At 62.3% G+C, this 24313-nt stretch overlaps 3 protein-coding genes across 15 annotated transcripts in view; all 3 read left to right on the top strand.

Annotated features, from left to right (window-relative positions):
* PIP5K1C (phosphatidylinositol-4-phosphate 5-kinase type 1 gamma) overlaps positions 1–7877 on the top strand; it is a 49020-nt gene extending 41143 nt beyond the window's left edge. For 5 of the 12 annotated variants that reach the window (XM_027742167.2, XM_027742166.2, XM_027742169.2 and 2 more), the window contains 3 exons: positions 500–601; positions 871–1003; positions 1151–1405. In XM_027742167.2, coding sequence (XP_027597968.1) covers positions 500–601; positions 871–1003; positions 1151–1372 — 457 coding nt within the window. In that variant the 3' untranslated portion in view covers positions 1373–1405. The other 7 variants (XM_027742173.2, XM_027742180.2, XM_027742176.2 and 4 more) reach the window with 4 other exon arrangements.
* A 2164-nt stretch (positions 7878–10041) lies between these two features.
* On the top strand, positions 10042–15408 carry CACTIN (cactin, spliceosome C complex subunit). Of its 2 annotated transcripts, none has more exons than XM_027742232.2 (10): positions 10042–10266; positions 10567–11080; positions 11907–12002; positions 12407–12552; positions 12645–12807; positions 12912–13029; positions 13251–13443; positions 13749–13871; positions 14036–14304; positions 14737–15408. In XM_027742232.2, the coding sequence occupies exons 1-10, from the start codon at positions 10070–10072 to the stop codon at positions 15225–15227; spliced, it is 2310 nt and encodes a 769-aa protein (XP_027598033.2). In that variant the 5' UTR covers positions 10042–10069; the 3' UTR covers positions 15228–15408. The 2 variants fall into 2 exon arrangements, with proteins under 2 accessions (XP_027598033.2, XP_027598032.2); XM_027742231.2 differs by having other exon boundaries at positions 14012–14304.
* Positions 15409–22558: 7150 nt separating this feature from the next.
* On the top strand, positions 22559–24293 carry TBXA2R (thromboxane A2 receptor). Its single transcript, XM_027742205.2, has 2 exons — positions 22559–23439; positions 23905–24293. The coding sequence occupies exons 1-2, from the start codon at positions 22633–22635 to the stop codon at positions 24157–24159; spliced, it is 1062 nt and encodes a 353-aa protein (XP_027598006.1). The 5' UTR covers positions 22559–22632; the 3' UTR covers positions 24160–24293.
* The last annotated feature ends 20 nt before the right edge of the window (positions 24294–24313 follow it).

Genomic DNA, 24313 nt, shown 5'->3' with positions numbered 1-24313 from the left:
AGTGTGCAGATAAATCTGATGTCAACCCTGGAGCAGCTTCGGTGTGCTGGGAGTCTTGGAAGAGGTCAGAGGCTCTGGCCTTGTGCCAGGCTAACTCTGGACACAAGTTTTCCCTGGAGGCCAGTTCTCTTTCCTCCCATGCTCCATCTGACACTGCCAGTCTTTCCTGCAGCACTGGCTGATTAACCCCTTCCCTCTTGTCCTCTTTTCCCCCCTTGTTAGTCCTGAGCACAACATCTGCCAAGACTGACTCTTTTTCCCGGGGGTTTTGTTTATCCAAACCCTCAATCCCGGCAGGTCTGACTGCTCCCTCTGAGCTGGAGTCAGCTGCTCAGTCTGTGCTGGGAGCTCAGTGCCAGGGTGCCCCAGCTGTGTGCTGGGGCAGAGCTGCATGAGGGGCTGGGCTGGCTCAGGACTGATTCAGGCTGACCTAAAATTGAGGGCTGTGCATAACTCATGCCCAGCTGAGCCTCTGGGCCTGTCTCTCTTGGGTTTCCAGGTCACACGAGGAGGTGCGGGTCGAGGAGGAGCAGCAGATCAGTGTGGAGCTGGAGCCCAAGTGTGACGTTGAGATCGTGGCTCCTGAAGAAGAAGACAAAGAGTGAGTGTTTCGGAGTATTGGGCAGCTTTGCTGAGCCCACACTGTGGGGTTTGGGCTGTGGCAGCTTGTGCTGGAGGCTTTGCTGGGCTCCAGCTTTCCTGGAGAGATGGGTGCTCCCCCAGACACCTTGGTGGGGCTGGGTGTGGTTACTTCTGACCTCACCTTTCTGCATGTGACAGTGCAGCGTCTTCAGCTGTTTAGTAAATCAGTCTTGGGTCACTCCTGCTCTGATTGCAGTGAATAAACTGTCCTTTCTTTCCCCCCTGCAGAGAGGCAGCTTCTTCAGCCTGTGCCATTGTCGCATCCACAGCCACCATAGAGGTGGAGACGGCCAGCCAGGCCTCGGAGCCAGCCAGCCAGGCCTCGGATGAAGATGACGTGCCAGTCACAGACATATACTTTGTAAGAGACCTTCTCCCCCTGCCCCTTGGGGTGTGATGGGAAGGGTTGGACGAGGCTGCCAGTCTCGGTTCAGGGCAGTGAGTGCCCTGTGACATCTTGCTGTGGAGCACCTTGAGATCTCAGTGCCGGGTGGGTTTTTGAATGCAGGGAACTGGAGAACTCAAACCAGAGTCTAGTGAGGATCAAACAGGTAGCTGTGCTGCTCCACTTCCAAGCACAAGTGCTGAAGCGCCAACGTGTTTGCTCCTGGGACAAGCCAAGGTGATGTGGGTGCAACAGAGAGGTTTTTCCTTCCTCAGCCAGAGGTCCTGGCTGCTTTCCTGGCACAAACATGGCCTAGACCCATGGGGAAGTGGCTGCAGGGGGTGACCTCGGGCTCTGGTGATCTCCGGCTTTTCCTTTCCCCGCAGGCTGCATTGGGTGATGCAGTGGGAGTCTAGAGCTGAGCCAGGGAGTAAGTTGGTGGTTGGCAGCAGAGTGCCGTGGAGCCTGGCGCTGTCCCTCACTCCGCTCCCGCCATGGCTGAGCAACTTCTGCAGTCCAGAGAAGAGTTGTTACAGCAAAATGTACCTGTCCCATGGATTCCCAGAGCAGAGCTGAGCATCTGCCCCGTGAGAGCTGAGCTCTCCCCTGTGCCTGCGCACTGGAACCCTCATTAAAAGAGGTGCCCAGCTCCCCCCTGCTCCGACTCGTTGCTGTTGGTTCTGTGGTGCTGGAGATGAGCTGAGCCCATGTGATGGGCTCCTTCAGGCTAAACTAAAAATGGCAACACTGGCCTTTCCCTGGGCTCGTGTGACTCTGCTGCAGAGCTGCTCACTCATTGCCAAGTCACTCTGAGGCTCGTGGGAGCTGTGGAAGGAATCAGCTCTGTTTTACAGCTTGTTTGGGTTTTGGTGCATGCTGTTCAGAGTGCAAACAGCTCCTCTAACACCGCTGCTCCCTCCTTGCCTGTGGATGGCAGCTGTGTGCAGGCAGATCCTGCCTGCTCCACTGGCAAGTGTCTTCTAGCGAGGGTCAGCTCCTCTTCTCCCTGTCCCTGGGCATATGAGCTCCCCCACCTTGAGGGGCACCTCTCTATCCAGGAGAAAACTCTCTGCAGTGAGTGCTCATGGAGAGTATGCCTGACTGCTCATCAGCATTTCATACTTCATCTGAGTTTTGCATTAAATGTGTATTGTGTGCTGTGGAGTGTTTGTCACTGCCGGGATGAAGGGAAAAGCTGATTTGGGTTCCCATGTGTGCTCTCCTTGGAAAACCACTTGAGCTGGAGCTCAGGTGAGGCTGCACCGGAGTGCAGCGAGGTTGGACCGCAGCTGCTCCTGCAGGAGTGCTCTGGGTGGTGGGTGAAGGGATGCTGTGTGCAGAGGAGGGTTTGACAAGTCCCAGGGGACCGGGATCTGATCACTGGAAGTCTCCTTCTGAAAGGAGAGCACTTCATCCTCCTGTTCATCCCCAGGGAATAAAAGTGCAGAGTGTGGCAGGGCATGGGCGCTGCTCTTCCTGCACGGCTTTCCCACCCGCTGACCCGTTCAGGCCTGGAGTTGTCCAACCCCCTGTTTTTTTGCTTTCTCTTTCATCCTCTCTTTCACATCATCCTTTTTTTTCCTCTGTTTCCTTTCTCACCTCACTTGCCCTGGGTCCACCCAGTTCACAGATGGGAGGTACTGGATTTACTCTCCCCGCCAGCGCAGACTCCGAACTACCTCGCATTCCTCTGGGATTGTAAGTGAACACGCTGGCACAGCACATAGGGGAGCAGAGCTGCAGCTTTGAAACACTGGGGCCAGCACCCCATTTCCCTGGGCTGCTGGGGCTCTGGCTTGGGTGGGCATTAGGAACCAGCCCAGGAGAAATGGGGGAAGCATACTGAAATCCCACCAATGGATCTCCCTGTAGGATCTGGGAGAATCATGAGCTCTGCTCTGCTTTTCTGCAGACTGGTGACACAGCTCCTGCCCTGGGTGTCACCCAGCCCTTGGGCAAACTGTCAAGTAAGGGTAGTGAGACCCTGGCACAGGTTGCCCAGAGCAGCATCCCTGCCCCATCCCTGCAAGTGTTCCAGGCCAGGTTGAACGGGGCTTGGAGCAACCTGGGATAGTGGAAGGTGTCCCTGCTCGTGGCAGGGGGTGGAATGAGATGAGCTTTAAGGTCCCTTCCAACCCAAACCAGTCTCTGATTCTAAGTACCAGACCTGGCCAGAGAGGCACCAGGGCCTTTGTAGGTTATGTCACGCTCAGCTCCCTCAGCCCAGGAAGAGGATTTTAAAGAGACCATTAAGATGTTTTGAACCTGCTAAAAATCCAGTTGCAAATTGAACCATTTTGGCTTGTGGGCAGCAGCTCATAAACCAAATGAGGCAGAAGCTGCTGCTGGGTTAGGGCTGGTTTCAGCTCTCCAGCCTGTCTCAGCATCGTCAATGTGCTCCCTCCTCACTGCAGGTGCTCAGTGAGCAGGGAGGGTTTTCATTTCCTAAAGATGCAGGGAGGCATTTCGGGGCTGAATTCAGATTTCAGAGTGCTCTGGAGTTTAGTATTTCCCTTCTCAGGCTCTGGGAGAGCTGCGGGCTCCAGGCAGGGTGCATGGGGAAGCGGGGGCAGGAATGTGCTCCTGGCCGTGGCTGATGGCATGAGGAAGGTGCTGCACCTTTGTGGGCAAAGAAGCAACTCCCCCTGCAGCTCCTCCTGCCCCTGGGCTGGGTTTGGCTGCCCCGGCACCGGGAGGGTTAATGCCAAGCACCGGATGCTCCTTTATCTCCCGCAGCTCCCTGCACGCATCCCAGCTCCTAAAAGGCTCTGAAAGAGACTGGCTGGAGCATGTGGTTCAGTCAGGAGAGATGAAAAACAGGATGTGGGGCCGGCTTGATGTGGTGGGGAGCTTTCCTGTACCTCCGGCAGAGCCCGGTGAGAACCTCCAGACAGGGGTTTCTTGTCCCTCCTTGCTCCCAGCGGTGTCTGCTCATGGAGCTGCAGTTACTGGGGGGTTCAGCATGCAGAAACCAGTGCTTCAAAGCTTCTCTGGCTTCTTGTAGTTCCTTGTCCATCATAGGCTGTCACACTCGCCTCCTGGGCTGGGAACCCCCCCAGGCTTCTTCCGAGTATCCAGTCCTGTTTCTCTTCCTTTGCAAACACGAGACTGGGTCAAAGTGGGCAGTTTCCTCTCTCTAGGAAGAAAAGAGCCTGTTTGCAATGGAAGCCTGGCCCCTCTGTAACCCCGAAAACAGACACCAGCCCTTGGATCTGTGCTGTGTCAGCAGCAGTGTGTCTTGTCACACCAATGCCCAGTGCTGTGATAACTGTCCCTCAGTGCATACCCCCTTCCCCTCATTCTTTCCAGGATCCAGTTGTGTTTTGCATTCTATGTTGTACTTGTTCCCATCACTCCACTGTCTCCAAGATCTCAGTGATAACTTTCCTTTCTGTGGCCACCATCTGCCATGGTCTCACCCCTGCTCCACTGCCTTCTCCAGAGAAAGAGGAAGGCACAGCAAACAAATCCAGTTTCCCTGTAAAAGCCTCCCTGGACACCAGTTTGTAGCATGCACAGGGCTCTGGAAATGGGAGGGTGAGAGCTGGGAGGAGAGAGCAGGAACCCAGAGCTCTGTCACTCCCTTAGGTAAGTCACTTCCTGAGTCTCTTGGTTTCTCTGGAGCCGGGGTGATGCCATGGCAGGGAGCTGAGGTTTCCCTGGCATCTCAAAAGCTCTAAAAGTCTGTCCCTGCGAGAGGGGAGGTTGTGCCACCCCTGCTGCAGCTGGTGCAGGATCCCATGTCCCAGCTGGCAGGGAGCAGGATGTGCTGAGGGTGAGGAAGGCTCCTCTGCCAAGAGCTGGCCCTGAGCTCAGTGCTCTCCCTCCAGGTGGACAGCTGTTCTTACTGTGTTGTTTCCTACTCTTTTTATTTTCTCCTTTTATTTTTTCCTCTTCTCTCCTTTGCTCCCTGCTCTGCTGCTGCTCTCCCTGCATTCTCCCCGCCGTCTCTGGCCACTCTGGCAGCCGACAGACGAGAGGAGTTGGGTTTACTCCCCGCTCCACTATAGCGCTCAGCTCCACTCTGTCTCCGATGAGGAGAGCGATACAGTAAGTGTCCAACAACCCTGTGCCGGTGCCCGGTGGGTCGAGGTCGGAGCTTGTGCTCCCTCTGCAAGGTCAGCCTGGCCTCTGACAGCGTGGGGCTCCTGCATGGCTGCAGCAGAGCCTGGCTGCCCCTCCAGCCAGCTTGGTGCTGGCAGAGCCCTGGCCTGCTCAGCGAGGGCTGTGGCTTGTTCCCAATCATTCGGTGCAGGGAAAGCTTTGGGGAGCTGAGGTTTTCCAGTCACGTTGTCGTTGCTGGAGGGTGTGGAACAGCCTCTCTCCTTGTGCTGATTGTGCTGGGGAGCTGGTGGGGCACAGACCTGACTGACGTGGGGGAGTTAACTCTCTTGCCCCTCAGGACGAGAAGGACGTGGAGGGGCTGGAGAGTGTCCAGGGAAGGGAACAGAGCTGGGAAGGGTCTGGAGCGCCAGGAGCAGCTGAGGGAGTGGGGTGGGGCTCATCCTGGAGAAAAAGAGGTTCAGGAGGGACTTTCTTGCTCTCTCCAACTCCCTGACAGGAGGGTGGAGCCAGGTGGGGGTCGGGCTCTGCTCCCAGGGAACAAGCAACAGGACCAGAAGAAACAGCCTCAAGCTGCACCGAGGGAGGTTTAGGTTGGATATTAGAGAAAATTTCTTCATGGAAGGGGTTGTCAAGCCCTGGCACTGGCTGCCCAGGGCAGTGGTGGAGTCACCATCCCTGAAGTGTTCAGTATGTGGATGTGGCACCTGGTGACATGGTGAACATCGTTGTGGTGCTGGGTTAACAATTGGACTTGATGACCTTGGAAGTCTTTTTCCACCGTAACAATTCCATGGTTCTGTGACTCTCCTCTCTCTGCCTCTTGCAGTAATCTCTATGCAGACACAGAAGTCCCAGAGAGCAGCGATTCCCTCTGCAGGTCGATGTGTTCCCTTTTCGTTGATGCAGCCGTTCCAGTGGGATGGGGAAGAGCTTGCTGGCACCAGTATTGCTGCACTGCAGGACCCCGGGCACTGCGTTTCAGGACGGAGCAAAACTATAACCGTGTATTTCTACTCACCCCAGACGTGGGCAGCAAAGAAACCACCCGCTCACCCGCAGCTCCCAGCAGAGAATTCCAGCTGGGTGTAGAGAATCCTGGGTAGTAACACAGTGTTTTCCAGACGTGCACTACCGTAGCTACCTATCCATGTGTGATACTGTGAACCTTTTTAATTTTTTAATCATGTATTTATTTCTTTTATCTTTGCACAGAGACAGCACAAATGTGCTTTTTTAAACATTTAGTTTACTGCACTTTTTTTTTTTTCCTCCATATATTTGTGCATCAGAAAGGAGCGCGAGACCTCACCGGAGAAGGGGTAGGAGCACGTTGCTGGGGAGGGCAGGGACAGGAGTGGCTTCATTTGAGGCAGCAGCGTGGTCTGACCAACTGAGGGAGTCAGGAGGTTTAAGGCTGTCCAGACTCTGCCACGGTTTTGCTGAGTGACCCAAGGCGAGTCACTTAAACCACTCTGTGCCTCGGTTTCCCCTGTGCTGATGGGTGTACAGTACCCACGTCGTTACAGCACTTAAACCCTGGGATGAAAGGTGCTATGAAAATGCAATGTATTAAAGGCCATGGAATAGAATTACTCCCACGTTACCACAGTCCAAAGTAGCCATGCCAACTCACTTGGATCCAAACTCTCTAGTGACTTCTCCCGTCTGTGACACTGTGCGGGGGCAGCGCACGGTCCTGTCGACAGTGACGTGGACTCAGCTCTCCCTGGACGTCGTGGTGGGCTCTGCCTTCCCCCTGTGCTGCACTGCTGCATCACCCCTCCCTCTGTGCTTGGAGTCCACGCTTCATCCGACCGGCTCTGCCTGCTCCGGACCCGCGGGCACGGACAGACGGGAACTGGGCACCTCCCGGGCCTGGCCATGCTGGAGAGTGAGTTCCCTGCCCTGCCAGGCCCACGTGGGGCTCGTCTGGACCCTGATCCTCCTGGAGCCACTCAGCCCCCCACATGCTCGTGCGTGTATCCCGGGGTCACCCGTCCCCTCCGCCCCTCGGGGCGCAGGGAGCGCGGGCACATCCACACGCTGGAGGCGGAAGCGGGAGCCTGGCTCTGCCACGGAACTGTGCCAGCGCTGCTGTGGTCGTGGACTCTGTTGGACAGAAAGCTGTGTGACTGGGGTGTTGCCTGGGGTCACATCTGCTGGTGGAAATCACTGCTGCGGGTGTCTGAGAGGGCTTGCTTTGCGGGGGCTGTGGGTGAGAGGGTTTGGTGTCACGGGGCGGTGTTCAGGCTCATCCATCAGCAGGACACACACCACAGCGTTGTCTGGAATCCAGCAATCCCATCCTCATCTCCCAGAGAGAAGACAGGAAGTCCTTTAGGCCAGAGGGAGCCAGGTCTTGTTCATGTGCTTTATGAACCTCGCTTGAGAAAGAGGGTCAAAATCTCTTTATTCCCATTACAGTCTTCACTGTCCTTGGGATTCCTTGTAGAGGGGTGGGGAATTGGGACCCTGCTCTCGGTCCCCCAATCTGTGTTCACAGCAGCACTCGGGAGGGGTTAAGTGGGTCCCAGAAGGTAGCTGGGCTGGTGGGAAGCTCTTCCCTCTGCACTGTGCTGGACTTGGTGAGGATCTTCAGGAACTGATGTTTTCTTGCCTGGAATACGGGACCTGGACTTCCCTGCCCTGCCTGCGGATGCGGAAGGCTGTGGGTTGTGCTTCTCGGGAGCACAGCTGGGGGATCGTGCAAGCTGCTGCTGTTCCATGTATCCATGTATTTACCAAATAGTCTATCAAAAGTCTCTCAAGAAACTTTCCCCTTTCAGTTGCTGCTTGACAGCTCGTTCTCACAACTGCAGCTCCTGCCCCATCCCACCTGGGGGGCTCTGCAGGCTTTGGGGGGGGCTCAGGGGTTGGTGGAGGGGATGTGGGAGCACTTCAATACCTGCAGCCTCACCTGCCTTTGAGCTCAAGGCAAGAGGCTTCAAAAAGCTAAAAATTTAATCTCCTTTTACTCCAGCAGCATGTGTAGAGTGGCCAGAGGGAGCTGCTGCTGCTGGTGGGTGCTGTGCTGGAGGTCGGGGCTCGGGGGGGAATTGGGGTGGGCTCAGGATGTCTGACCCAGGCCCCCCTGGGATCACCTCAGTCAGGGGCCAGAGGGTGTGGCCTCGTCAGGACTTTCCAGCCAGCTGAAATCAAGCATCTTGGTGCAGATGGTGTGAGCATCATTGATGGGGGTTTTACTCCTTCCCCTCATTTTGGGGCTCTCCAAAGCTGCTTGGTCTCTGTGCCGGGAGCGTCCCAGCCCCAACTTCCTTGAGTGTCCCAGAGAATGAGCTTTGTGAGCTGGAGCTGTGCTCTGTCCCAAGAGAGGGGGTGAACCCAGAGCTCCTGCAGCACATTCATTCCAAGCATTGTCTTTCCTTTTTAAAACAATCCCTGTGCAGTTCCATAATGCCAGACCCTTTGGAGCAAGCAGGTCTGGACAGGGAGGGTTGGTCTTGTGAGAGGGCAGGCAAAGGCTCAGAGCAGCTTTGTCACTGTGGGGGGACAAGGAGGAACCTTTCTTTAGAGAGATGCTGATCTGAAACACAAACTGCCCCTGTCCAGGCTGGCACAGCCCCTGCTCTGTGTCACCTGTCCAGCAGGTCAGTGCTGGGGAACTGCTCGGCCTCTGCTTTCCCTGGAGACTGGAAGGACCTTGTATTTTAAAGCTTGGTCTCAGCCCCTCTCACTGCTGCAGGAGCAACAGGAGCTCTGGGGCACATCACAGGCACTGTCAGTGCTGCCTGGGCAGGAACAGGCCCACAGGGAAGAGCATCAGTCCTTTTTGGGGAAGAGAATCCACACTCATCCTTGGTCTGAATGTTCCTCCAGCTGCACTTTGGCTTGTCCTGCACTTGAGTTGCCTGTTCTGTGTCGAGGCTCTCTCTGGTGACCTGCAGGTGCTGTCCCTGCTCTCCTTCATTAAAGGAGGCACCAAGGTCTTGTACCCCGAGATGTGAGCCCCACAGAGCAGTCCCTTCCCACGCAGGGCTGTGGCCTCTGTGCCACCGCTCTCCTCCATCCCCATCGGGCTCTGTGGGACACGCCCTGACCTTTGCCTGGGGCCGAGGCTGCAGATGATTTCTCCCTGCCAGGTTCGGGGCTGGCAGGAGAAAATGGGCACCTGTGTCTCTGGGTTTGCCGTCAGGCTCCCGGTGAAGGCTCTGGGGCAGAGCCAGGAGCTGGTACAGAGACCCCGAACACCCGTAGAGGGGCCCCACCCTGGGCTGCCGCTGCCCCTCCTCGGCCGCATCAGTGGAACCGCCCTTGGGGGTGTTCAGTGAAGGCAGAGCCCAGGGCAGGCACGGGCGTTCGCAGGGCTCCGGCCCCCCGGCCCCGCGTCAGGCGCAGCCCCGCGTTCCCCTTCTCATTCCCAGCCGCTGCTCCAGCGCTTCCTGGACGGACGAGGACAAAGCCAGGGCGGAGGCGTTCCGGGTCACGCCTGAGTTTTCTTTCTGTCCCTGTCCCCACGTGTGTCCCGTGACTCCCTGTTCCCATGTGTTTCCCTGGGGATGTCCCGTGGGATGTCCCTGTTCCATCCATGTCTGTCCCGGGGGCTGTCCCTGTCCCCACACGTGTCCGTGTGACGGATGTCTGGCGGCGGTGCCGGTGTCGGGAGCGCTGTCCCGTCTCCGCTCCGGGGACTCGAGGCCTGGCCGCGCTTTTTCTTCTCTCGGTTGTTTTGAGGGTGTTTCCCCTCCCTCTCCGCGGAGCCGTTTCTCCAGACACCTGTACCCCGGTGCGATATAGCGCCCTGCAGCCCGTGCCGCGCTCTCCGCCTCCTGCTTTGGGGCAAAAGCGGCCAGAATTGGGACAGGCGGGACAGGCCCCGCCCCCCCCGCGCGGGGCTGCCCCTCCGCCCGCCTGTCCGCGCCGGGGCCGCGGGCGGGCGGGGCGGGCGCAGGCGCGCTTGGGGCAGCCCCGCGCAGTGAGGCCCCGCGAGGCCCTGGGGCGGAGCCGCCGCCGCCGCCGATGGGCTCCGGGACGCGCAGCCCCGGCCGGGAGCGGGACCGGGACCGGGATCGGGACAGGGACCGGGATCGGGATCGGGACAGGGAACGGGATCGGGACAGGGATCGGGAGCGCTCCGGGAGCCGCGGGAGGCGTCGCCGCAGCCGGAGCAGGAGCCGCAGCCGGAGCCGGGGGCGCCGCCGGGAGCCGAGCTCAGGGTGAGCGGGGACCGGGCCCGGAGCGGCCGCGCCGCGTCTGGAGGGGAGCGAGACCGGGATCGGGGGGAGCCGGGGCTCGGTGTGCCGGGGGAGCCGGGGCCCGGGAGGCCCGAAGCGGCCTCGGTGCCGCCGGGCTCGGGCAGGGCCGGGCAGCGGGACCGGGGCCGGTGGGTCCCCAGCGCCGCCCGTGACGCCGGCCCGGGGCGGGTCCGGTACCGCGCGCTGTGCCGGCGCTGCCGCTGCCCCGTGCCAGGCCTGGCAGTGCCCTCCTTCCCCTGACACCCGGCTGTGCCGCTGCAGCTCCGACTCCGGCGGCGAGAGGCAGAAATGGAAGAAGAAGAAGAAAAGCAGCAGCAGCCGGGACCGGGACCGGGACCGGCCCCATAAGGAGCGGAGGAAGCAGCGCTCGCGGTCCCGGGGCCGTTCGTCCAGCTCCAGCCCCGAGCGCCGCCGAGGACGGGAGCGGAGCCGAGAGCGGAGCCGGGAGCGCCGCAGGAGGAGGGATGGATCCAAGTCCTCCGTGTCCTCCGTCAGCTCCCCGTCCCCGTCCCGGCCCCGTGGCCGCGAGGAGCCGGGACAGACCCTGAGCCTGCAGGAGCGGCTGCGGCTCCGGGAGGAGAAGAAGAAACAGGCGGCGCTGCTGAAGGCGCTGGAGACGCCCGAGGAGAAGCGGGCGAGGAGGTTGGCCAAGAAGGAGGCCAAGGAGAGGAAGAAGCGGGAGAAGATGGGCTGGGGGGAGGAGTACATGGGATACACCAACACCGACAACCCCTTCGGGGACAACAACCTGCTGGGCACCTTCATCTGGAGCAAGGTGAGCTCTGCCCTGTCCCTGTCACTGAGTGGAACAGGGCAGAGGGAGTGGGGGGTCAGAGGAAACTGTGGCTGAGGTGGGATCTGTAGCCAAGGAGTTGGGCTGAGGAGGTGGGGCAGGAGTAGGAGTAGGAGCTGCAGGCTGAGTGCTGGGCATTTACTGGAGCAGGGACACAGAGATGGTAACAGGGATGGAGCACTTCTTCTGTGAGGAATGACTGAGACTTGGGGCTGTTGAGCCTGGAGAAGGGAAGGCTCTGGGGAGACCTTGGAGCCCCTTCCAGTGCCTAAAGGGGCTCCAGGAGACCTGGAGAGGGACTTTGGACAAGGGCCTGGAGGAATAGGACAAGAGGGAATGGCTTCCCAGTGCCAGAGGGCAGAGTTAGGTGGGGTCTCACCACCTCACCCTGTGAGGGTGGTGAGACCCTGGCACAGGTTTCCCAGAGCAGCTGTGGCTGCCCTGTCTCTGGAAGTGTCCAAGGCCAGGTTGGATGGGGCTTGGAACAACCTGAGATAGCGGAAGGTGTCCCTGCCCACGGCAGGGGGTGGAACAAGATGAACTTTAAGGTCCCTTCCAACCCAAACCATCCATGATTGTATGATACAGCTGTGCTGGCACTCCCCTTGCCAGGCTGGGTGGGCTCCTGGGCTGAGCCTGGGTTTGCTGAGGGGCCTCAGGACCAGGATTTGAGGGATTTGGGGACCTTTGATAGGATCAGAGCTCACAGGAGCAGCAGAAGCAGGTGGATGTGGTGGCATTTGCTGGGCCAGTGAGGGGCTGTGGAGGTCCTTGGGTTTCACAGCTTCCTTTGGCCACTCTGTTTCAGGCACTGGAAAAGAAAGGGATCAGCCACCTGGATGAGAAGGACCTGAAGGAGAGGAACAAGCGAATCCAGGAGGACAATCGTCTGGAGCTGCAGAAGGTGGGGTAGGATGTCCCTCCATCCCTCTGTCTGGTGGACAGCCCTGGGGACAACCCAGTTCTCCTCATTACTCACCAGGAAGCCCCTTTGTTCTCTTCCCTGGGGGTGTCCATAGGCTGTAGGATTTGGAGAGGGGTGCACAGCACCCAGGCTATTCCAGCCTGAGAAATCTCTTGCCTTGGGGATGAGCCCAGCTCAGGAGGTGCTGAGGAGGACAGTGCCAGGTCACTTCACTGGGGCACTCTGTGGTCCCTCACAGGGCTGGCAGTGAGCCCCAGGCAGCCTGGCCCCGCTGGCTCTGGGCTCTCCAGGAGCTGAGGCAGCCCCGGGACAGGCCGTGCCCTCAGAGGTGCCCGTGTGGTGCCCCATCCACAGCGGCCTCACAGCCCCCTCTCCCCGGGCAGGTGAAGCAGCTGCGCCTGGAGCGGGAGCGGGAAAAGGCCATGCGGGAGCAGGAGCTGGAGATGCTGCAACGGGAGAAGGAGGCAGAGCACTTCAAAACCTGGGAGGAGCAGGAGGACAACTTCCACCTGCAGCAGGCCAAGCTGCGGTAGGTGTGCGGCTGCTCGGGGCCGGGCCTGGCAGGGAGCAGAGGGTGGCACTGCTCAGTGTCACTCACTCTGTCCCTCTCCCCTCTCCCAGGTCTAAGATCCGGATTCGGGATGGGAGGGCGAAACCCATCGACCTTCTGGCCAAGTACATCAGCGCCGAGGACGACGACCTGGCCGTGGAGATGCACGAGCCCTACACCTTCCTGAACGGCCTCACCGTGTCCGACATGGAGGACCTGGTGGAGGACATCCAGGTGCCAGCCCTGCTGCTCCTCTGCCAGGGCTTCCTCCCCAGCTCTGCCTCCCTGCCCAGATGTTGGGGCAGGTGCCTGATGTCTGGCTTGTCTCCTGCCTGCAGGTTTACATGGAGCTGGAGCAAGGGAAGAACGTGGACTTCTGGAGGGACATGACCATCATCACGGAGGATGAGATAGCCAAGCTCCGCAAGCTGGAGGCCTCTGGGAAAGGGGGCCCAGGTGAGCAGTGTGGGTGTCAGGGACAGTGTGAGTGGGGGGTGACACAGGGTGTAGGGTCTGTGGCACGTGCTTGGGCTCGGAGGGGCTCTCTGGGACCTGCTGGAGGAAGGCTGTGGGTCTGGCAGCTGTCCCTGGCTGGGATCCAGCATCCTGCTCTCGGGAGGGCTGGCATGAGGGTCAGTGAGTGGCCACAGACTGACCAGCTGCCCTCACCTGTCCAGGGGAGCGCCGGGACGGTGTCAACGCCTCGGTGAGCTCGGATGTGCAGTCAGTGTTCAAGGGCAAGACGTACAACCAGCTGCAGGCACTGTACCAGGGCATCGAGAGCAAGATCCGAGCGGGAGGGCCCAACCTGGACATCGGCTACTGGGAGAGCCTCCTGCAGCAGCTGAAGGCTTACATGGCTCGGGCCAGGTGAGGGCAGGGGCTGGGGGCAGCACAGACCCCACCATAGGCAGAGCTGGGCAGGTACAAACCCAGTTGTTGGTGGGGTTATACCTTCTCTGAGATGGCTGGTTCCCAGGAGGGGAGCAGGGCTGGACACCTTCTCTGGTGATGATGTTCACAGTGAGGTCTCCAAGAGGGAACCGAACTGAGGGTTATTCAGCCCAAAAGCATCCAAGCCCAGCAGGTTCCTGCCTGCTGTGATGGGTGTCACAGCTCTGGGGGTATGAGGGGGTTCTGCTGGATGGGACCCGATGGCTCCTCTCCTCTCACAGGCTGCGGGAGCGGCACCAGGACGTGCTGCGGCAGAAGCTCTACAAGCTGAAGCAGGAGCAGGGTGTGGAGAGTGAACCGCTCTTCCCCATCATCAAGAGGGAGCCAGTCTCCCCCAGCGACAGGTGAGCAGCCCTTTCCTTGGAGCACAGCCCTCCAGGCCTCTCCTGTGGGACACTCTGCATAGAAAGGCAGCCTTGTGCTCCCACCCTTCCGCAGGCAGGGCTCAGGTGAGCTGAGAGCGAGGGTACCATCCCCGTCCCAGTTCTCTCTTCTCCCTTCCGTGCAGGCTGGATCCCGAGGAGAGCCTCGAGGCACAGCCAGGGCCCTCCTTGGAGCCGGAGGCGGAGCAGGACACGGAGGCCAAGGGCGAGGCGGAAGGGGAGGCTGTGCTGATGGAGGAGGATCTGATCCAGCAGAGCCTGGACGATTACGATGCGGGCAAGTACAGCCCCCGCCTGCTGGGCCCCAACGAGCTGCCCTTCGACGCCCACGTGCTGGAGGCTGAGGAGGACACGCACCGGCTGCTGCTCCTGCGCCAGCAGCTCCAGGTGACAGGTGAGCCCCAGGGAAACCTGCCCAGTGTGGAGGGTGTGCAGGGCTTCGGGCTGCAGGGCTGGAGGGGACACTGCCCTCAGGAAAGGGTGAGCTGGATCTGGAGATGGCACCCAGAGCTGGCCTGGCAGAGGGGTTCCCCCCAGAGCAAAGAGTGCTGTGGGCTGGGCAGGAACAAGGGGATGGGGCTCAGGCCGCTGGTGTTCCCTGTGGGGACCTGCCTCAGTGCCACCAGGGCATTTGGGTGCAGACGGGTGGGAGGAGTGTTTTGGATGAGTTTTCCAGCACAACTCAGTCCGGTACCCTCTGGGAGTCCCCAGTGCATCCCCGTTTCCAGCTCTGCATCCCTTGCCCAGCACCTGCTGCTCCCTCCTGCCGTGTGCCCAGTGACCCACAGCACTGCAGGATCCCACCTTCACCTCTCCTCCCCCACAGGTGATGCCTCGGAGAGCACCGACGACATCTTCTTCCGCAAGGCCAAGGAGGGCATGGGCGCGGACGAGGCCCAGTTCAGCGTGGAGATGCCGCTCACGGGCAAGGCCTATCTCTGGGCTGACAAGTACCGGCCGCGCAAGCCCCGCTTCTTCAACCGCGTCCACACGGGCTTCGAGTGGAACAAGTACAACCAGACCCACTACGACTTCGACAACCCGCCCCCCAAGATCGTGCAGGGCTACAAGTTCAACATCTTCTACCCCGACCTCATCGACAAGCGCTCGACGCCCGAGTACTTCCTGGAGGCCTGCCAGGACAACAAGGACTTCGCCATCCTGCGCTTCCACGCGGGGCCGCCCTACGAGGACATCGCCTTCAAGATCGTCAACCGGGAGTGGGAGTATTCCCACCGCCACGGCTTCCGCTGCCAGTTTGCCAACGGCATCTTCCAGCTCTGGTTCCACTTCAAGCGTTACCGTTACCGCCGGTGAGGGGCTGCTGAGCACCCCCTGGACTCCTGCCAGGGGTCTCGTCCCCTGGCACAGACACTGTCCCCTGGATGTCCCCAGGGCCTGGCCCAGCACAGGGCATATTCCTGCAGCTTTTCCCTGTCCTTGCCTTTATGCTGAGGGACCCTGAGACTTTGTTATAAATAAAATAGGGGTTGTTTTAGCTGTGGGATCCTGAGCATGGGTACCACCACTGCTTCTGCGTGGCAGCACCAGCCAGTACCGTACTGGGCCGGCACTGGGAGCTCTCCTAGGGGCTGGGTAGTGTTTGAGGGGGGGGTGTCCTCAGCCCTGTGTCACTGGGGTCTGTTGCTCCCTCCCCACATGCTGTCAGCCCTGTGTGCTCCCCTTGCCCGCTCCAGCCCCTTCCCAGCCCCACACCTCCCCTTACCAGTGTCAGACCAGTCCAGCTGATGGTCTCCAGCTGGAGCTGCAGGGCCCTTGGCTTCACCAGCACAGCACTGCCCCGTGTCCTGCTCCACAGACCTCCCGGGGCCCTCCCCCCAGCCTCATCCCTGGCACGTCCTCCCCTGGGATTTGACTTCCCCAGCCTGGGAATGCCGCCACATCCCTCAGCCCTGGCTGTGGCATGGGAAGCTTCAGTGGCTGCCAGGCGCCTGCTCCAGCGGGGCGGAGGAGAGGGTGCTGGCTGGGATATCTCCTTACAGGGGAAAATCCGCATTCCATGGCCTGCAGTCCCTCCCACATCGTGCCTGTGAGGCTCTCACTGCCCTAGGCAAGAGGCAGCTGCACTCCCCAGACCCCCATCGCTGAGCTGGGGGTCCCTGAGGGCCCCAAGTGATGCTCAGCCAGGTTTTGGGCATCTTGAGGGGCGTTTCAGGGCTGAGCTGGGACTCGCTGGTGTTGGTCCCTCCAGGTGCTGGCCATGGGGCACAGCCACGAGTGTCTGGGATGGCCCCATCCCCAGGATCACCCAAACAGTGTTGGTGTGTGAGTAATGCCCGGGGACACAGGAAACTGCCATCCTGGCAGTGAACTGTCACAGTGAGGCTGTTTCCTCCCTGCATCCACTGCCCCCAGTACAGCCCCATGGCACAGGGACTTGGGGGGCTGCCCCAATCCCCCAGCACTGGGGCAGAGCCAACCCTGCTGTGTAGGGGCCTCCAGGCCTCAGTGGCTGCCCCACAGCTCAGGAGGGTCACCTGTCCTGCTCTCTGCTGGCAGGATCCAGCCCTGCAGACACCGTGGGAGCTGGTGCTCAGGAGGCTCCCACGCCTGCCCCGGCTGCCCACGTGTGTGGGGCTCAGCCTGGGGGTGGGGAGCACCCCAACTGCCTTGGCCCTGCACGTGGGTGCCCCCTCCCCATCCTGTGGGATGTCCCCGGGCCGGCAGCTGCACCGGACACATTCCCTGCCCTCTCCTTCCTGTGAGTTATTTCCAGCCACTGCCTGCACAGGGGTGTTCCAGGGCTCAGCACAGGAAGCGAGTGAAGGCCCAGCCAGGGATGGCCTTGGAGGAAATGGGAAAAGAAAAGCCAAACCCCAACGTTTGGTTGGTGGTTGGGTGCCCTCTCTGCTCAGCTGCCTGGCAGAGCCACCCTGCCCACAGCCCTTGTCCCTCCTGGGCATACACACACACTGGGGTAGGGGAACTTCCCCCCAAAACATCCCACTGTGTCCTCAGCCTGAACATGGTCCACGTTCTCTCCCAGGCACTGCGTTTCCCTGTGCCTTTGACTCCAGGCCCTGGATGGAGCCACTGACTGGGCACAGGAGCCCCTGGAGCTGCTGTGGCTGCCGGGCACATGCTGGATCAGGGGCTGGATCCGGCTGAAGCCCCTCTGATGGCTTTTCCCTGCCCTGACAGCTCTCAGTGCTCGTGTCTGCATCTCCCCTCCATTTCGTGGGGAGCTGCTGTGGTTTGGCACAGCCCTGAGCTGGGTTTGGGGGGTACAGCAGCTCGGCCGGGGGTGGCAGTTGGTGGAGCCGCCCCCCCGTGCCCACATCCCTGTGAGCGCAGCTGCTCCCGGGCACACCCCGACACACCCTGGTCAGGCCCGGGCACGGCAGCGGCTGCTGAACCCTGCGGGTTTCGTTCCTGCCCCCAGCACACGATCCTCGCCGCGACCCAGTTCTGCGGGCTGGCCCTGCCCTCTGCCCGGGCTTTCGCAGTGCCAGTCCTTGCTCCAAGCCAAGGCGCGGCGGGATGATGGGGGTCTGCAGCCCCGCAGTGCCGAGCCAGCGGCAGGAAAATCTCCTGCCTGGCCACCACCGCCCCGGCCTCGCTGGCCTTGGCGGGATGCTGCGCGCTCGGGATGTCCCCGCGTCCCCCGCGGGCTCAGGCGCTCCCAGCGCTCCGGAGCTGATGGAGCCGCCGGGGCCGGAGCCGGGCTCTGCCCTCCCGACGGAGCACGAGGAGCAGCAGCGGAGACTGTCGCGTCCTGGGACCGCGGGAGGGGACAGTGCCTGGGGACGTGCCACTCCGGCTGGCCGCGACTTTGGACAGCGCAGCGACACCTCGAGCTGGGAAAACCTCCGGGGTGCGAACCCTCCCCGGGGCTGCGGGGGCACCCAGGGACGCTGCGGGGACTCCGGCCATCCGACACCCCCTTCCCGGGTCCCGGGGCCGCTCTGCGGGGCTCGGTGGGGACCCTCCTCTCTGTGGGACGGCACTGCCGGATCCCCCCCCGCCCGGACAGGGACCCACTCGGGTAAACAAGTGAGTAACGGGGCGGGTCCGGCCCCGACTCGGACCAGCCGCGGGTGCTGCGGCCGCCGCCCGGGGGTCTTTGGGCACCGTCACGGGGGGGCTGCGCCAGGGGAAGCCGCGGGGGCGATGGGGCCGGGGCGCGACCCCCGCCCGGAGGGAGCCCCGTCCTGAGCGGGGAGGGGGCGGAGAGGGACGGGGCCGGTTCCGGGGGGAGCGGCGAGCCCGGCCCTTCCCCCGCCCCCCCGCGGGGCTGAGCTGAGCCGAGTCGAGCTGAGCCGAGTCGAGCCGAGCCGGGTGGATCCCGCCGACAGCGAGGTAGGGCCCGGGTCTGCGCGGGGAGGGGAGCGCTGGAGAGGGGTGAGGGATGCGGGGGTGGGGAGGCTGAGGAGAACAAAGAGTCCAGAAGTCTGGGATGGACGGACAGAGAGACTGGGATGGATGGACGGAGACCGGGATGGGTGGACAGACCGCAGGGCTCGGACGGACGGACGGAGGGGCTGTGCGGGGCCCGTGGGGCTGTGCGGGGCTTTCGGCTCTCTCGGGACTCTCCGGACACTCGCGTTCGGGTCATCCGCCCAGTTCACACACAGACCCGAGGATCGGGTGCGTTTCGGGGAAAGGGAAGTGGAGACCCCACGGGGGGAACGGAGACGTGGTGTCCCCCGCTGTCTGTCTGTCCCCGGGGCCGGGGGTCCGCGGCGGGCACGTCCCGGGCTTCCCCTCGGCACCAGGATTTGCTTTTGGGGCTCCCCTGTCGCGACGGGTCCCCCACGGCCGCCCCCGCCCGACCTCATGTCGGGGAAGAGCCGGGAAAGAGTCAGGAAAGGACCGGGAAAGGAAAGGGCTATTTCGGGCGGCCGGGGTGGGCAGCCCAGCGGCCTTGACACCCTCGAGATGCCGCGATGCTGCGGGCGGGGGCAGCCGCGGGGCGGGGGCCCTGGCACCGGCACCCCCAGGGCTGCCGAGCAGCTCCTGCACCCAAGGGCACCCAGGGTGAACCCCCAGCCACCCCTGCCGGGCTCCGGGGCCCTGGAGGTTGGGATGGGGATGGTGCCAGTTGTCTCCAAGCCAGCCCGGAGGTTCGGGACCTCTGCCCTGGGCCACAGTAGGGACAGGCGAGGGCAGACACCATGCCTGGCAGGAACCACCCTGTGTGTCACTGCTTCCCAGGAATGTCCTCTGTCCTGAGTGTCCCGGGGATGTCCCTGCTCCAGGCCAGGCCAGGGCAGCTCCCCCAGCAGCAGGTCCCTGTGATGACTGTGGGTCCAAGGAGGGACACTGGGGCCCTGCCAGGTCCCCATTCCCGTGGTGTGGCCATGGCCTTTTCTGTCCCAGCTGATGACCTGGAGCTGATCTTCTGCCCCCAGAGCCCCAGCCTGGGGGGTGGGTGGCAGTGAGACCGTGTCCATCCCTCGCAACCATGGGGCCACCTGCACCAGGGACTGTGGAGGCAGAAGGGATCCTAAAGGGAAAGTCCTTGTCCTGGAGAGGTCCAAACAGAGAGGAGAGACTGGCCACACAAGGGAAAAATGCAAATGTCCTGCAGCACCTTCTGCAGGACTGCCCTGAGCCAAGCACTAAGTCCAGTAGCAGAGCCCAGGCTGAGGGTGCACATGGGGTGTGTGGGGAGTCACTGCTGCCTGGTTTGGGGGTCTCTCTGCAGGTGTCTGTGCCCCACTGCCCAGCAAACTCCCCTCCCAGCTCCCTGCCCTGGCCTGATCCTGCAAGCCCCGTGCCCAGTCCTGCCTGAGGAAGCCTGGGGAAGGAATGGGCTGGGGCAGGAGCAGATAAGGAGCAGCCTCCTGCTCCCCAACAGCCTCTTGCCTTTCCCTCGGATGTGGCCAGGGCAGGAAGCAGTGCCCAGCGGAGGCAGGGCAGCCATGGTGCAGCTGCAGCAGAACATCAACCCTCGGCCTCAGGCGGTGCCAGGAACCCCATTAGTGCCTGCACCAGCCCTCCCCTCCCTTGCTCCTGCCAGCGTCTCACAGCTCCAGCAGCACATTTCGGGTACAGCTCCTCTCCACTGGGATTTTACCCCAGCGCCCCTTGCAAAACCCTTGCTCCCATGGGATCTCTCTGGAAGGGTTTTGCCAGGTCCAGAATCCCAAACCCAAGTGCTGCCCATGATGGGGGGAGAAGGTGAGAGGGGACTCCCCCCGCCTCTTCATGATCCCTTTCCCGGAGATGCCGCTGGTTTTTGCTCTGGCACTGCAGGGGCTCCCTCTCTCCCGGCCCTGCGGCTGTTAAGTGGCCCCTCGTTAATATTTGATTCCCTCTAAGTGCAGTTGGTGCCCGGCTGAGGCAGTTCTGAGCAGGGGGGCCCAGCTGCTCAGCCCCCAAGCCCACCCCAGGGTCCCCCCCGCCCTTGGGGTCCCTGGCCAGGCTGCACTGGGCGGTGGGTGAGGGTCTGAGTTGTGATTGCCACGGGGCAGAAGGGGGATGAAGGACAGGGAGGAGCTGTGGGTGATGGTTGGTTTGGAGCTTCTGGGCCCTGTGGTGCCTTGCCCAGCCATGGTGCCACCACAGGGAGACCCCCCGCTGGACACTGTGGGGAAGGGTCAGATCCTACCACAGGGAGCCAGTGGGCAGCCAAGAGCATCCCATGACTCTGAGTCTCTGGGGGCTCTCAGGGGCAGCAGGGAAGCATCAGCCCACGAGCTCCTGACCCTCAGGGAGCAGAGGGTGTGCTCTGGGGCAGGGGGGACACGCTCGGGGACAACACCTCAAGTGAACCCCAAGAGCGTGAGCAGGCACATGGCCAGGGACAGCAGGAGTGGGACCGCCATGCCAGGCACCCACATGGCATCACTGTTGGGCAGGGGGGAATTTGTCACCTCCCAGAGGACATGGGAAAGGCTGGTGACTCCTCAGGGATCTGGAATGTCACGCCAAGGCCTGACCGTGATCTGGAGGGCCCCGACACTTCTGGAGCCACCATGGACGGCCCTCAGGGACCAGCGAGAACAAACAGCAGCAAGTTTTGGCTCTTGGCTCATGGAAAAAGCCAGGCCTATCCTTGCAGTGAATCACTGCTGTGATCTGCCAGCCCCCTGCACCGGGATGGGACAGGGATGGGGACGAGCCCCCGCTGCCACCCTGAGCCCCTTCCCTGCTCCCCAGGGCTGCAGCACCCACGGCACAGCTGGTGACGGGTGCACAGGTGGGGCTGGGTGGGTGCCAGCACCCTCAGCCCCACGTCCCGCCTGGGTGAGGCCCCAGAGGAAGATGTTGCAATGCCTGGCCCCGTCCCAGCCCCCGGGCTGTGGGATCGGCGCGTGCCTCGGGCGTGTGCGGTGGCTCCCAGCCCTGCGGCCACCCTCCAACCGGGGGCTGGGGAGGGGGGTGGTGAGGGGTGTCTGGCTGTGGGACACGGTGCAGGGATCACCCGGGACATGGGGACACGGAGCAGGGTGGGGTGATGGAACAAACGCCTGGTTTGGCACCGATTGGGGCCAGCTCAAGGTTTGACCTCAGAACGGTGGACAGGTGGCAAGTGGCACCCTGCACAAGGGGGAGGCAAGGTTGCCAGGATCCCAGAACTGGAGGGCTCTGCAGTGGGGGCTTTGCAGGGGCGGATGGTTGGGATACGGCTGGGCATCCCATTGGGGCCACTGGGCTGAGGACTGTGCCAGCCCGGGAGCGGGATGGGGCAGGCAGGGTGACAAGAACATCCACAGCCTGGAGAAATGGGTCCCAGGAGGAGAGGAGAGGTCTGCTCCCTGCAAGGGATTGTGTCCCCAGGGTGTCCGGTCCCCACAGTTGCCACGTCTCTGCTCTGTCCCACATCATCCCATTTGCAGCCTGGACTAACTAGTAGTGGAATCCTGTGCAGGGCCAGGAGTTGGACTCAATGATCCTTGTGGGTCCGTTCCAACTCAGGATATTCCATGATTCTGATTCCCGGCTGCCAGATGCTTCCCGGCCCCGGGTCACTGCCCAGTGAGGCAGAGTGGCACTGACCGGGCTGCCCATGGCCACAGTCCCTGTGCTCTCTGTCACTGTCCCAGTGACACACCCTCGGCTCCCAGTGTGGGGGGTCCAGGGGAGCAGCGCAGGGATGTCACCCACACTGGCTGTGGCTTGGCCACAGTGCCAGGGTTGCAGCACACAGCTCCAGACATGGATGTCCCAACCTGTGCCTCAGCTTCCCCCACACACTACGGGGATGAGGCTTCTCCCCACTGAGCCAAGAGCACAGTACAGGGACGGGGGAGTATCAGGATCATGCCCCAGGGCAGCCACCCTGTGCCTGCATCCTTGAGAGCAGGTTCCTGCACTGTGACAGAAGGCAAACGTCCCAGGGGTGTCAGGCTGTGTTCCCCGGGAGTAGGAGTGAGCCAAGCTGCCCATGTCAGGCCGTGCTGGGATCCGGCCTCGTGGCTGCAGCTCCACGTGGCTCGTGGCCCAGGACGGTTAATCCCGGCAGCTGCAGGGCTGGGCCCTCAGCACCCACCCCGGCTGCACCCGGAGCCAGCACAAGCCGGGGTCCCAGTGTCCCCCTCCATGGGCTGGGCTTCTGGCAGGGCGTCCACCTCCACAGCCCTGGGGGGCCCCACATCTGCAGGCTCAGGGTGGGTGATGGGGAACAGCCCTAAACCCCCTCACTTCTCCCCGCAGGGCAAGGCGGGCTCGGTGCTGGCAGTGGGGGTCACAGGCCATGGAGCCGAGCCAGGAGGGTGCCTGAAGCTGCCAGAAGGAGCGTGAGGGGGTGGGGGATATGGAGCCCCCCAACAGCAGCGTGGCTGGGCTGGCACACTCGTGTTTCGGGGTGTTCAACGCCAGCGACGGCCGCGCCAACGCGCGGAACAGCATCGCCTCGCCCTGGTTCTCCACGGCCTTCGGCCTCATCGGCCTCTGCTCCAACCTCTTCGCCCTCTGCGTCCTGCTCAGCTCCTCCCGCAAGCTCTCCAGCCACGCCCGCTCCTCCTTCCTCGTCTTCCTCTGCGGGCTGGTGGTCACGGACTTCATGGGGCTGCTGGTGACAGCCTCGGTCATCATCCCCTACCACTTCATCAAGTTCCCCTGGGCCGAGGTGGACCCCGACTGCCACCTCTGCAACTTCCTCGGCTTCTCCATGGTGTTCTTCGGGCAGTGCCCGCTGCTGCTGGGGGCCACCATGGCCGGGGAGCGGTTCCTGGGCATCAACCGCCCCTTCTCCCGCTCCACCAGCATCTCCAAGCGCCGTGCCTGGGCCATGGTGGGGCTGGTGTGGGGCTTCTCCTGCCTGCTGGGGCTGCTGCCGGTGCTGGGGCTGGGCCGGTACACACTGCAGTTCCCCGGCTCCTGGTGCTTCCTCACCCTCCTGCCCGACACCGGTGACGTCATCTTCTGCCTGCTCTTCGCTCTGCTGGGCATCCTGTCGGTGCTGCTCTCCTTCGTCCTCAACACCGTCAGTGTGGTCACGCTCTGCCGCGTCTACCACGACCGCGAGTCGGTGCAGCGGCGCCGCGACAGCGAGGTGGAGATGATGGTGCAGCTCGTGGGCATCATGATCATCGCAACCATCTGCTGGATGCCCCTCCTGGTGAGGCCCCTGACCTGATGCCCCCCCATCACCGCTCCTCCATGTCCCCCCTGGGTCTTGGTGTCCCCCCTGCTCCTCCTTGTGGGGCCTCAGCCTTGGTGTGTCCCCCCCTCCGCCCTCCTCCATGTCCCCCCTGGATCTTGGGGTGTCCCCCTGCTCTTCCCAGTGAGGTCCAAGGTCTCAGGGTGTCCCCGTCACGTTCCTGCTGGTGAGGCCCTAGGTCTGGGGGTGTCCCCTTGGTGAGGCCCCCCTGGGTCTCAGTGTCCCCCTGTGCCACCTCTCTGCACTCCAGGTTGGCCCTTGGGTTATGGGCTCTGAGGCTCAGCATTGCCTGCAGGCAGAGCAGGTGCTCCCCGGTGCCCAAACCAGCCTGGGATCTCCCTCCAAGGGGCTCAGTGCCTGGACCCTCATCCCCACGCAGCTCACAGACCCCCCAGTGACGCTTTGCCCCTTTCCCTCCCCCAGATCTTCATCGTGCAGACGGCGCTGCAGCGCCTGCCCGGCGGGCGGGCACAGGAGCTGCCCACGGACACGCAGGAGATGCTGCTGATCTACATCCGCATGGTCACCTGGAACCAGATCCTGGACCCCTGGGTGTACATCCTGTTCCGGCGGGCGGTGCTGCACCGCGTGTACCCCCGGCTGCGCCCCCGGCCCTCCATCGTGTCCCTCACCCCCTCCCTGCGCCGCAAGCTCACCGCCGGCTCCGTCCTGCAGTAGCGCCCCCGGGATGGGGGGACACGGCCGGGCCCCCTTCCCGTCCCCTCCGTGCGTCCCCATCACCTGCATCCAGGGGCTCTCCCCACCACCCCCCCCGAGCCCTGGCAGGGGGCACAGGGCCGCTCCCCCCTCCCCGTCCCCAATAAAGCACAGC

The sequence above is a fragment of the Pipra filicauda genome, unplaced genomic scaffold, assembly GCF_003945595.2.
Source record: "Pipra filicauda isolate LSUMZ 115617 unplaced genomic scaffold, ASM394559v2 scaffold467_size714961_pilon, whole genome shotgun sequence".
NCBI classification, from domain to species: Eukaryota; Metazoa; Chordata; class Aves; order Passeriformes; family Pipridae; genus Pipra; species Pipra filicauda.
This window is presented reverse-complemented; position numbering and strand designations above follow the sequence as displayed.